Genomic DNA, 14236 nt, shown 5'->3' with positions numbered 1-14236 from the left:
CAACAGATAGCTTCATGGAGTCATGTCCACGGTTTTAGCCAAAAGGGTCACGGAGGTCACCTTAATCTAAGTGAATCAAATATGTACATATTTCTCAGTTTTTGCTCATTTGAAACCCTTTTTAAAAACCTGAACAGCACAAATGAGATCAGCTGAAAAGACTTACAGATGTATTTTATTAAGAGGAACGCAAATTATACATCAATTCTTTCCCTTTTTCTTTTTTTTTTTTTCAAAAAATAGCTGTGTTAGGAACAATAAATTATTGAAAGCTCCATAGCAAAATATTCAGCCACCCCTGGTACAATATACAGACCTATTTGAAACAAACTACTTTGATTTCGCACTGCACAGATGAACACAACAATTAAAACAAACCACAAGGTAATTAGATTGTGTTCTCTTGCTGAATTTATCACAATTTCATGTTCGTGTTCCTCCTGAAAGTGTGAATAATCAAATTTTCAACCTCCATTTATAATTGCTTTATCTGTTACACACCTTACGGTCCTGCCCTGATTTATCTCGCCTTAAAAATCGACTTTACTAACTGCCAACCTGAGGAATCATCCTAAAGCACTCGCGACGTATTATTCAAAATATTTCTGCTGATTAAAATTGGCTGTAAATTCAGACCTTCGAAAGCTATGATTCATACGCAGGAAATTCCACATTCTCGTCGCGAACGCGGCTGCACAGCATTGCGCGTAACCCTGGAAGGCAACTGTTCAGAAGCGAGTTTCCGAGGTCCCTCTCTTAAGCGTGGTACTCATGAACTCGTCGTGTTCGAAACTGAGGTTGTTGTGAGATCTGGAGATCATGAGCAGCTTTTCTTTCTTGGTGTAATCCCGTTTGCCGGTGACCTGCGGAACCAGAAGCCTGTCCATTGGGTCCTCTTTGTTCTCCAACTTCATGTACCCTTTGCTGTTGCTGCGGTCCAGCCTGGGCCAGCTGGGATGCTTCCTCTGCTCTGGCTGGACCGTGAGGGTCGTGTGGCTCCTCTCCAGGTCTAGGGACTTGGAGTGGGCCGAGAGCATGTGGAGGGAGTTGTTGGAGGAGAAATCCTTCCTGGCAGCCCCAGGAGACAGGTATCGTCCAGTGACCGACCCTGGGGACAGAGAAGTCTGTGACGACGCAATGGAGGGGGGTTCAGTGGAGTTGCTCCTGGTGAGCTCCATGCCAGGAGGCTTGAACGCTTTGGCAGTGTCTGGGAAGGGGACGGCCAGGGACTCCATCGATGGCGGCCCCGGCCACTCCCTCCTGAGCTCGGAGTCCTCTGTGATGCTGTCGATGTCTGGCTCGTCGATCACGCAGTTGTTGAGCTTGATCACAGGGAGGGTGAAGGCGCTGATGGAGGATGACACAATAGACTTCGTCTGGCATTTCTTCAGGACGCCATGCCGGTCATCCTTGTGACGTCCGCCATCCGGCTGCAAGCCGAACACGGATCCCGATCGCTCCCGGTAGCCAGGCTGCAGGAGGACGGAGGGACCCTTGACCTCGCTCAGCAAGCTCTCCTCCTCCTCGGCGGAGCTGGTCCTACACGACACCCTCACATCGCTCCCGGTGCCCGAAAAGGTCAGCAGTGTATTGGCAGCAAGCTTCGAGGCACACTGGTTCTCGTACGTCCTCACCTCACGCTCGCCGTAGGGACCGGCATAGGCCCCGTTCATGCACCTGTTCTCCTTCATCCTCATGCTGTGGATGTCGATCACAGTGGAGTACATATCCCGCATGTGGATCACTTTGGTCTCCCGGTCTCGGTTCTCATGAAGGATGGCGTTGGCGCAGATGAAGATGAAGATCCCAATGCCCATAGTGAAGGGTCCTAACATCTTCATTTTCTCCGAATGCAGGTGCTGCTCGAGGAACTGGATGACCGTTCCCCCCTGGTCGCGGGTCACCTGGGTGTTGTTAGTGGAGAGCTTTGAGCCTGGCACCAAGAGGTGATCCTTGTGTGGCCAGTAGCCCAGCACAGCCATGGCTATGCCAACCATCAGGATCAGCACACCGAGGATGAGAAAGAACCCAGAGGGGGAGTAGAGCCGGATCTTCCCCCTCACCACGACCACATCGGCACGAGGCTTCCTCTTGGCCCGCTTCCTCTGCTGCGTCGCATCCGCTGGGGCCGTGGCGAGATGGTGCTGGGACCTGGCCGAGTCCTGCCTCTTGAGCGCAGCCAGGCCGGTGATGACTCCGCCGGTCGCGATCATCACTGCTGCAGCAGATTGCCCTGTAGAGGAACACAACGGGTGGAGAAAGTAAGAACATGGGCCCCAGCTGATGAACAGGCCTACTGTTAGTTAAACTGGAGGAAACACGACTTCCGTTACCCTGAAGGGGTTCGGATCAAAAAACAACCCATTCCCAGTCAGTCGGACCTCGACTCACTATTATCTTCAAAACAACATTTGAATTGCTTTGCTCTTTAAATTATTGCAGTTATGTTCTATGAGCCATTATTAACTTGATAGGCATCAAGACCTCAGGCTAGGGAAAGTCTGATAATTCAACATTTCACATTTCACGTTGGAAGGGGCTGATGAAGTGCACTGGACACAAACATCCCAAAAGGAACTGCAGCAAGGAATGCACTGTAACTGGAAACGGATGACAGAAGATTCAGCAACATCACACGAAGCGCAGATTTGCAGAAGTCTCCTGTTTATACCCACTTGTCATTCCCTTGGGTTCAAGCGGATAATGTCACTTTCTGTTAACCGCTTTGAAATAAGTGGGCAGGACCAAATCCGTGGTTACGATGGATGTTCGACGGCCACGTCAACCACTCGCAACCAACGTGATAAAGCCACGCGGCACCCAACGTGCGCTCATTAACATGCTCAAACAAAAATTTACGGTTCATTATTTACAACGGTGACATTTTTCAAAACCTACCAAGCGAAATTTGGCAGTTATCAAGAGTTGATAAACCAGCATAATACAAGAAGTGATCCCAGTTCCCCCCTCACTTTGTGGTGATGTACTGTGACTGTAAATCAGAATCTGCTGTAAAACTGCAGCCCCCTAAGCAACCTGAGCTTCCAGGCCACTGCACATCAGACCAGTGTTCCCATGTGCAATTAAATCTAAACAACTCTAAATTATTCTGAAATGATAAAAACTGCAGAAGGCATTGCCGATGCAGTACAATGAGAATATCTGCATTACTGTCACTCCCACTGATGAGCTTGGAGTTGCACCACTAGTCCTCAGAAGGGCTGTGCACTTTCATAAAGGTCAATATGTCTCTGTCCTTAACTCAAATCATTCTTTCTTAAGCGTATTTGGTTTGAAGGTTTTACTGTTGACATATGAACAAGACATTCTGTGCTCAGATGAGACCAAAGCTGTAGGTTACATCATTTCGGGAAGCGAGAGTAGAATTACTTTAAGACTAGGTGACTCCAACTTGGTGTAAGATATCAACACATTCTCATATTTGACACACACACCATCTGATACCGCTTGTCCCATACAGGGTCGCAGGGAGCCAGAGCCTAACCCGGTACCACGGGGCTTAAGGCTGGAGGGGACACACCCAGGACGGGACGCCAGTCCATCGCAAGGCACCCCAAGCGGGATGCGAACCCCAGACCCACCGGAGAGCAGGACCCGGTCAAACCCACCGCGCCACTGCACCCCCCGCACATTTGACACTTGGTGTGGAAATCTATCGATAATTATGGATTCCTCTGTAACACCTGAGTTTTTCACCCCTCGGTTTGTCAAACAGCACCTGTTCAGCCCCTTAGATGCTGACCTTCTCTAAAGTTCATTAAATACCACATTCAGGAGGAGGATGAGCATAGAGGGGCAAATAAGAAGGAAACTGTCAGGAGAAAAAGGGAGATTCTTAATTTTAATTCTTAATTATTTTTCACCTCTGCTTGTTGCTATGAGCTACAGGAGGAAGAGAGTATTCCAGATTTCTCATGTTATGTGTGATGTAACCTAATCAGGGTTACAAATGAGAAAAACAAAAATTAAGAATGCATTTAAAAATAAGCAGTTATAGCAAATACAATGTTAGAAATAATTTACGGATGTATGATTAGTGAATTTCCTTTCAAAGATGTAAAGGTCCTAGAATCACCGCATTTTCTGCGGATTCCTGGGCTGATTTCGATATTTTCTGGTTGACCTCTTTGTCAAATTACTGATGGCACTGGATGTCCTGGCAACACGCAAAGACACAGTGAAGGTGCTAAAATTAGTGTGCCGAGGGACAACTTGTAATGTGCAAATGTTCGGGTGATTCAAAATGTGTAGAGTCACAGTTATTTGTACTAATGGATAACGAAACTCTGGGCTATTATGCCCTATTAATTTAGATTAAAAAGAAATCCGAGTTAATGAGGCATTAATAGTAAAAAAAGACTCGTGACTAATCTAGCTAATGAACTCTATCAGAAATTGTAGAACTTGGCAAGAATGGAATTCACCTGCATTTCAAAGTGATAACAGTTTTTACACGCTATACAGTGATAGTACTGATAGGCATTACATCATCTCAAGATGAGAATAATTACTTTTGCCTCCGCTTGACTGGATAACTCCAGCTCATGTACAAATGAGACACATCACTGAATATTGCCAGCAGCTGTTGCATTTCTTTTGTGTTTCAAATAACGTCACGGCATTACGGCCTTCTTACATAATGTCCAGATACGGAAGTGATTCCACTGTATGCCCTATGGCCTCTGTTTTTGACTGAAGATTTTCTATCCTTATTTAACATTAAAAAGACTCAATGTGTGCATACAATTAAAAGTCACCTCAAAACTAACGTATTTCTACATTCCTTTACGCTTGAAAATATAGGCAGCATTCTCTTGATTAATGAGATTTTTAAGCAAACCTTGATGAGTTATTGTACAGTTAAGTTGTTTTATTCATTTTGCTGCTCTCCATCACAACTGTATTCTTTCTGTTTTAAAGCAGGGTAAGAACCTCACTCGAAGGGACCACAGCAGGAGACGGGATTTCAACCAGTGTCCTCATGAAGTAACGCTTTTAAAGTCCATATCACTTGCTGCCTGCTTTTAAAGTTGACAAAAGCAATGATGGGTGTATTATTATTTCCCTAAGTGAAAAAAGATCATTCACGTTAAAACAGGCAGCAATGCGATTAATCTCCCTCTATACCATGTAACCAAGCCATACCCTCTCGAGTAATGGCACCGGGGTTCACGGACAAAATCTCTCATGCGTGAAAGGCAGAAAGGAACATACCGAAGACAACTTGCTGCCACGTTTGTTACTGTAGTGCCATCAGTTTCGAAAAACTGATGGTAAAATCAATTAATTAGTAATGTCTGCAGCTGTCATGTGTGATGTCCAAGCTGACACACAATTTGCTGTTCCAAGATGAATGTACACAGGGGAAACAGAAAAGGATTTCCCCATACATTTCAAAGGATTAACAAGCATTTTTAACGGAAAAAAAATCTGTTTTGGATATGAGTGAAAGGGTCCGGGTAGAGGAACACTGGTACAACAGCACATGCCGTTGAAATTATCAGCGCGATGTTAAAAATACAATACAGCTGATGAGTTATTAAAAAAGCTGCACGGACATAAATAATGAAATCGGTTCAGCAGAATTACACGAGCGACACTGGCCACTTTGTATCTGTCTGTTCATTTTACAGCCTGTATTATGTTTGCGAATGAGAATATCAGAGTGACCCACAAAGACATGCGCCATTCACACGTTAATGAAGACGGTCGAGCAAGAGACCTCAATCTCTGACCTTGTTCCTCAGAAAGAGTTGAGCTTGAATGCGACAGCATCTGCTTTTTACATGGGTTTGCCTTTTTGAGTTACACAAGTACATTATTTTCTGCTGATAGCATAACTGACGTGTCGGGATTCTCCTCTGCGTATGATGTGGGTTGAAGTGTGCTGTGACTTTTTCCCGTGATAACTTTCTCATCCTGTAAACTGATGTATAGCAGAACCAGCTCCACTCCAGACCCAGGACCCAGATACTCGCATGTCTCGAAACTCACTGTTCATTAATTCATCACAGTCGTGCCATGAATGATTTTTAAGAATATTATCACCTCTAATCATTGCTGGTGATTGGAGCTGGTTTGGTTTTGAGGTTATTCTGTAACATATACTGGTCATAGCCTCCTGAAACCTAGACAAAAATGTTTTTGCATATATTTCTAAGACTTATAGGAACTTGACAAAACCCCACACCTGAACATGTGTTATAATTTAAAAACAGAATATCCTGCACATGGTGCAGTAATAGTAATACTCAGCATTACAGCATGTGCAGCTTGGGAAAAACACATGTTCTCTGGAGGGAACAAAAATGAGTGCCTGGGTGTCAGGAGGAAATTATACTGCTGGTAGAATATTATTACAAAGGCTTTTTTAGGAACAACCAACTACTGAAAGTGAAGTTTTGTTCCATGTTAAATGGCTTAATGTGATGAAAGATCTCAAAGATGAGCAGATGAAGAGAATGTAAAGATTCTCAATTGGTTCAATAGTTTCCGCCTTAAAGCCCACAGCGAGAATCAGTATTTCCACACACACAGCAAGAGCGTCCATGGAAAGAATTTGGAGGGAAAAAAAATCTTTCCACACATTATTTCCTTGTACGAACAGCAGACACACATACGAAATAGACTCAGCGCAGGACGCTTCCCTGATCAAAGCTTCGGGACTGATGCAGACATGGTGGGACATTGAGGACCCCTCACACGTCATGTCCCCTGAGACCCCCAAGAATGAAGAAGCAAAATTCTGAAGGGAGTGAAGACATGTGGCCTTTTCACCAAATGACCTCTTTCAACACTGTGTTTGACATCATCATACGATGCTCATGCTTAAGTAAGAAAACATCAAGCTTTCATAATGAAATTAATTTATTACTGGTAAATTTTTACAGATAAAACGGTCCTGCGTGTAATCTACATCGATTCAGTAACGCTCATTTGAAATGTCTATAGGACTGGAGCGTCTCGGCTATTTCTAATTAATTCTAGAGAAAAGTACAGATTTTCATTCAGTTTAAATGGATTATTATTATTCTTCTTCTTATTATTATTATTGGTAAACGTGCAGAAAAAACGGCCTCTTGAATGAAAAAGCGCGGCCCTTGGCTCGAGTGCGCGCCGCGGGGGCGTGCGACGCGCGCGCTGCCTTCAGCGAAGGACCTTCGCCAACGTTGTGCTCTAAATATGCCAACAACGTGCGTAAATGTGGCCGTGGCTGCGACCACTTGGGAACACTGACAAGTCACTGCTGTGCCGGGAGGGGAAAGGGCGACTCGGAGCCGCTGTTCTGCGTCAAAAAAAGTGACGATTTTACCGGTGCGAAGGAACAAAGACGCAAACAAAGCGCGAGGAGAAAGGCGCGGGGCGCGTTTTACGCACGTGTAACCAGCGCGCTCTCAGCCTCACGCGGGCGACGCTTTCTTTTTTTTTTTTTTTTTTTTTTTTTTTTTTTTTTGAACGATCTGCATAAATTTCTGATGGACAACACACGTGAAGGCACCAGCTGAACCAGGGATCCCACATAACCCCCCCCAGCATCTCAGTGACGGAAGGTGTGAAAGAGAGAGAAAGGGACGCGCATCACTGACTGTTGCACACCAGACTGTACACACACTGCATTATTAATGTTTATTGCCGTTTTTTGCACTTTCTCCTTAGTTTTCTGAAGAATAGTAACAATGATTGCTGTCTTCTAATAATTATTTATCATCACTACTATATTTATGCTGCTATAATGATTTGTATATTATTATTAGCGCCGATACCGTATCCCTGGTGTGCCCGTTACTTTTGTCTTTACGCGATTTTGTCAGCTCCGAGTTCACGGTCCTCCCTGTTTACACACGAAGAGCAAGTTCACGACAAACACACGCGCGCGCGCGCGCTGAGTTTCACCCAGTAGTTCAAACAATCAGCGATAAAAGTCACAATAAGCGCGGTGATGGCAGCGGCTGCGGGGGGTCGAGGTTCAGCGTCTCCCGTGTGTGACAGCAGACAAAGAAAGAAAAGAGCCCCAGGAAGATCTGCCTCATCACTGAAGACATCCAACGGACCAACCCCACCACTGGAGAAGAAGGACCTGCTGGATGATAAAATAGTACCCTGGAGCGGCATGAGGGGGGAAGGGAGGGGAGGGGAGGGAAGGGAAGGTGTTTCTGACTTGTTCCACCTGCTGGACCCCCCCGTTGCCATGAACCAGGCAAGACGTCACAACACGACTTGTTCGGACAGTGTGCGACGGACGGAGGACAAACAACTCCTCCTCGCCGGATTGCTGTTGGCGTCGCGCGGCGCGGGCGACAGCTCACCTGACCCGTGCACGAGAAACGCTCCTCAGTGTCCCACTAGTCCACGGGCGCGAGATGCTCCATGCGCACCAGCCAGGTGCTGTCGTCCATATATTCCGCAGCCGCGGTGTCCCACGCGTCCATCGCTCGGCCACTTTTCTGACTCTGAGCTCCTCCCTGGGCTCCCTGTGTCCCCGCCGCGTGCTTCCAGATCTAGAAGTTGCCCCAGCGGTGGAGAAGCTCCGATCCCCATGTCTCCGGGCTCCTTCCGCCGCTCCGCTCCATGATCTCAGAGACCCGGCTGTGAATAGATGATCCCCCTGGGTGGGGCTCCCGCGAGCCCTGCGACCCCCCGGCGGGGTAGGTGTGTCTCGGCCGCCCTCATCCGCCCCAGCCGGGCCCGTCCTTCAGATGGAGGTGGTGCTGCTGCGAAGTTCTCCCCAAGTCACGTATCAGCGGAGGTCACCGATCGGAGCGCCTCTTTCCTCGGAGCTCAGCGGGAGAAGAAAAAAAAAAAAATCCCAGAATGTAGACAAACTCCTCATTCCCCAGGAAACGATCCTATTTCAACCTCGAGTTACGCATCACACCTCAAAGAGCGAACAAAAAAATCGATGGAAATAATAATCCTCCTGCAGGTTTTAGTTTTGCACCAGGACTTGGGGGGAAAAAAAAAAAAAGAAAATCAGTAAGTGTAGAAAGTTTATTTTCACGTGGTGGTGGTGGTGGGGGGGGGGAGCCCGGTTCTGATTCCTTAAAAGGGAGAGAAAGGGTACTCATCCAGAGGTACTTTCCTCGCGCGCTCCCGGGGAACTGGGAGATCTGAGCGATGCGGCCCCCCCTGCAGCCAGCGTTATGTGTGTGGGGGAGGGGCGGGGCGGGAGGAGGGGGCGGGGCTTAGGTCGGAAAGCCGTCAATAACCCACGCTTTACTATGAGCGCAGTATAACCTCATGTTCTCCTCGTGTGAACATGTGAACGGAATAATAAGACAAGACAATAATAACACCACGAAGTGAGCGAGTCACGAGGCGCAGAGCCCACTGCATAGAACAATAATCATATTAATAATAAATTGTATATTATATTATTATGCTGTTCTCTGAGATGTCCTTTTTTCCTTTTTCAGCTCCTTATCTCTTTCTGATGGTTTGATACAGCCTGATACATTATAAATTTATATGGTACTTGACACTGACCTGGTATTTTTATCAATACATCATGAAGGACTGTAAGCATGAATATAATAACCCGAAGCAGTGATATCCTTTCCTTTTTGGTAATTAAATGTGAGAATGAAATTTTCAGTGACAACAATCATATCCACACACACATTGTCTGAACCGCTTGTCCCATGGGGGGTTGCCTAACCATGCAACAGAGGGCATAAGGCTGGAGGGGGAGGGGACACACCCAGGACGGGACGCCAGTCCACCACAAGGCACCCCAAGTGGGACTCGAACCCCAGACCCACCGGAAAGCAGGAACAGGCCAAACCCACTGCGCCACCACATCCCCCTTAACAACAACCAGCTGTTTTTAAAAGATTTAAACTTGAACTCATGTGGCTGTATTGCAAATGTGTGCTCTTCTCTCTGAGTAAAAGCTCTTCTGATTGTGGGAAATCCTACTAAAGAGTTAAAAGTCCTACGGCCCCATATCTAAAACGTTACAGATGTTTTTCCTCTCTGTCATTTCCTGTGTTTATGAAATGCATATTTGGCTAAAAAGATTTTTCCTGTTTTCACAGAGGGCTCCTGGAGGTGTTTGTTTCGCTTTTTCCACGGGATATTTTCACAGGCTCGATTCGAATGAAATCGATCGGCTTTTGTTGTCCTGCTGGCACCTCCAATGTTTCACTTTTCAGGTAGACCGTGTTTCGCGGATAGTTTGGGGAGGTCGGTGTCGGATTTCCAAGCTGTTTTGCCCTCCTTTGGTTCGACCGAGCTGTGTGATCATGCAAAGTGTAACTGTGGTGTATATCGATGTCGATGTCTTCTCAATCTTCATTATTAGGTCCATTTTCCACTTAATTGTCCATGCTTGAAATATGCAACAGAAAAATACATTGCCCAGTTCTGACATAGTGTACCTTGTATCCCACGCAGTCTGCTGTCGGTGTGACAAACGTTGCACACACACGCATGGTGTACGACTGATATCTTGTGATGGACTCTAATTCTGCCTGAAATGTATCCAATCATGTCTTCATAAGACTTTATATATAGAATTCCTGTTTTATGACCATCTTCTTTTGGCCTTGATGAGCATTCCCATGTGGTTCGCCATGCAGGAGGTTCACAAAGCTGCAAGCTGATCAATATCCCCTGAAAAATGCATGTGGAAGAAAGCAGCGGTAATAAATTGTAATTCAGTTTAATTTTCTTAATGGAGATGTGCTACATTTATGGTTGACAAGAACCAATCTGTCTTGCATTCATTTTTATGTGCTCTGGAGTTCCCAGTCAATTGTCAGAGATCCATTTGTGGAGCTCTTATTATCTTCTGGGGAATGTTGCTTTTTATAGTATAGCATTACCTCTTCATGCATGCAGTCACAGGGGGGGTGGTAAAACAAAGGCAGAATTTATGAAATAATGGCATGTATCATTATTATCTCTACTACTGATATAAACTTATATGGAAAATAAGACATCTCAAATATTCTTCCTTGCCTTTCTGGGTGTTAGCATAACCCTTGAAATCTCAGTATGACGTAGTCAGCGCGGTGTTCACATCTTAAATTCAAATGCACCACTCCCCCTTTCAGAATATGTGCATATTTTAATATTTAAAAACAGGCCTTTCTGCTTCTTTTGAACCTGTGTATGTAAAAATGAACTGGAATTAGAATTAATTAGAGGGAGTGCAAGATCACTTTCAAACTTCTCAGCTTCTCATTTAAAAGTCATATCAGTGCACATTGTAAATCCAGGAATGCAATTTTTGGTTTTCTTAATTGGTGTCTCTTCCACACTTTCATGGAGCTGTTTAATGACACTGAGAGCAGGATACAGTGTTTGAAGGGGCATCCATTGTGATTTAATTTTTTGCACTGATCGCCAAGCTCATGTACATTGGCGAGTGAAGTGCAAATTAGCAAATGGATTTTAGTGACTCTGAAGTTTTTTTATATTTAAAAAATTCTGCATCTGCAGCATGGTCTTCGTCTGTTCCCAGTGACTTTTCAAAATTGGTATTTTCATTTATGTTAATAATAATTCATGAATTGATTTTGATCATCCATCCATCCATCCATCCATCCATCCATCCATTTTCAATAATTGCTTGTCTTGATCAGGGTTGAGGTGATCTGGCGTCTATCCCAGCAATAGATGAAAGATTAGGGGGGAGGGCACACCCTGGCCAGTATGCCAGTGATTTTGATTATGTATCACAATTATTATTAAGGTGTATTTTTAAAGAAGGCTGACACATTATAAATTTTATATCACATCATACACATTATGATTTTAATATCCACTTAAAATATGCATAGTCATGTACTGCAGATATAAATTGGCATTTGTGACATTCTTATCCAAATTATAGTGGTTGCATGGTAAAGACCATGGTAGTGGTTACCTTCACCTGGAACTGGAACTGGAAAAATAAGTTTTTTTGTATTTTTACAATAGATGTCTGCCTTCTTTCACTGGAATTATTAAGATGCTCATTGACTTACACACATGGAATGAATTACGTTAAATAAGTGGACTTTGTTGCCGTCACTGGATTGAATTTCATGTGCCTGCGTTTCAGCCAAGAATAATGAAGAAAGACACATCCAATCAGATTCCATGTATATAATTTGTTCAAGTTCTTTCCAGCAAAGACTAAAAGGCTTTAAAACAACTTATATATAATGTCGTTGAAGTTCTTCGGAGTAGCCAGAAATTATTTGTTACTGGCCAATTTAGTGATTGAGGCTCACAGCCATTGTACCCTGGAGGAAGCCATATAACTCAGGCCGCTTATGTACATGGAGTTATTTAAACATCAATAGATTTGTTCTTTCAGTAAATACTTTTGTCCAAAAAAATGTCATGAAGCCAGATTCTGCAACAAGAAAATGACATTCAAAAGAACCTACAGTGTTAAACGCCAAGACATCGCAACGCTCGCATCTTGGTCTTGTTGAGTTCATTAGAAGTGTATTCATCCTTTCCTTGATGAGTTTCAGAGATTCCAGAGTTCTGACTAATGGGGAGATCATGTTACCATTTCAAAACTGACATATGAGGGCAGTATCTCTGTAAACGTGCTAAAAAGAAGTATGTTTGCTAAAGAGACACAAATTCCAGATTCATTATGTTTGAGACGTTCCTCTTGGATGGTTTTCAATAGAAACGAGCCCATTGCCCACACATCCAAACTTCAGTAGAATTTTGCACCCAACGGGTCTCGTCGAAATTAAAATATTGTCTTCAAAAAGATCAGGCGTCTTTGGTCATCTTCAAGGATACTGGGACATGCCTAAGGAAACGTTGGCTGTGCAGGGGTGTTGCTTTTGAGAAGACAACCCACGACAGCATGTCTGCAATGTACTGTGGCTTCACTGGAATGGCTTTGGGTGGGGAGCGCGTACCGAAAAAGGCCTGAAACGATCCGAGACGCAGCACTGAGAATATCTCAGAGCTATTCAACAGTAGATTATTTCTGGCCCTCGCAGGAGCAACTCAAATTAGCAGCTTTCAGGAACCCATTCAGTTGGGTGTCGCAGATAAGGGCCGTCTTCCGCGTTTCTGGAACCCACGGAGGAGCGGTGGAGTCCATCCAGCGTACGATCCAGCACCGCCTTCTCGGAATTATCTTTTTTTGTCACGTTCTGCAGGCTGTGTAGGTGTCATCGCAACAAATCCAGTAGCACTAAAGATAGTGTGTTTTCTTAATTAGTATTCCTCTTTGCGTGGATGAGGAGTGAAAGGCTGCAGCGAGGGACCGGGAGGGTATTTATCATCATGGTATGGAGGCCTGAGGGAAGGACTCCTCCTCACTTGCTAATTTAACTACTTTTGCTCCATAGCCCCCCTTTGTTTGCGGCGCCATGACTGGAATGCACGGTCACTATTTTCAGACATGGGGAGATATTTTTATTATTTTTGCTCTAGATCCACTTTGTCATGTACACAACTCGCGACTCCGCGTAGCTGCTCATGACCTGCGTGCAGTAACTGTATTTACGGAACATACCGGGGTTCACGAAACGGCCACTAGAGACCCGGGAGTAAACATTCACTACAAAAGTACGTTTAAAAATAGAGTTGATGTTACCATGGAAATTTCCAGGACTTTAGAATCTGTCTGTTTGCCCTTTTCGAAATGTGAATTAGAAACCTGTAATGAGGCTAAGCAGCTTTCCAGGCTACACGTAGGCTCGGAATATACGGTATATCATGTATTTTTGTGTGTGAAATGTGATGTCTTTTTTAACTTCAGAAGCGCAGAAAAATTTGCCAAACAGATATAATTTATGTCGTTTTGTGCTAGTGTTGCATTTACAGACGTCATGTATGCTTCGTAAGCTGTTTGTTTACTCACTCCTTAGTAATAACCACTTGTGGAATGCAGGGTCATCGTGGACTGTAGCTCATCTTGGAGACAAAGGGCCTAAGACAGAGTATACCATGGGTAGGGCACCAGTCCATCACAGAGCAATCACACACACACGCGCGCATCTGCTCACACCACACACCCTAGGGGCGATTTACCTGAAACACATGTCTTTGGACTGTGGGAGGAAACCAGAGCTCCCAGAGGAAACCCACAGAGACAGACCGAGCTGGATTCAAATCCATGTCTGAACCGACTGCGAGGCACAGTGTTAATATCTGCCACCATAAGCATTTTTCTTGAATTAGTAAAATTCACATTTTTTAAAAATTGTGCTTTCCCCGTTACTATGATTTTTATGCGTGCCTTTGTATGTGC

At 44.7% G+C, this 14236-nt stretch overlaps 1 protein-coding gene across 1 annotated transcript; it reads right to left on the bottom strand.

Moving 5' to 3' along the window:
- Window positions 1-219: 219 nt before the first annotated feature.
- tmem200a (transmembrane protein 200A) lies at window positions 220-8466 on the bottom strand. The gene is made up of 2 exons (XM_018742385.2): window positions 8328-8466; window positions 220-2233 (listed from the first exon to the last, which is right to left on the bottom strand). The coding sequence occupies exon 2, from the start codon at window positions 2211-2213 to the stop codon at window positions 729-731; it is 1485 nt and encodes a 494-aa protein (XP_018597901.1). The 5' UTR covers window positions 2214-2233; window positions 8328-8466; the 3' UTR covers window positions 220-728.
- Between the last annotated feature and the right edge of the window lie 5770 nt (window positions 8467-14236).

This window comes from Scleropages formosus, chromosome 1 (assembly GCF_900964775.1).
Source record: "Scleropages formosus chromosome 1, fSclFor1.1, whole genome shotgun sequence".
In the NCBI taxonomy this organism is placed as follows: domain Eukaryota; kingdom Metazoa; phylum Chordata; class Actinopteri; order Osteoglossiformes; family Osteoglossidae; genus Scleropages; species Scleropages formosus.
This window is presented reverse-complemented; position numbering and strand designations above follow the sequence as displayed.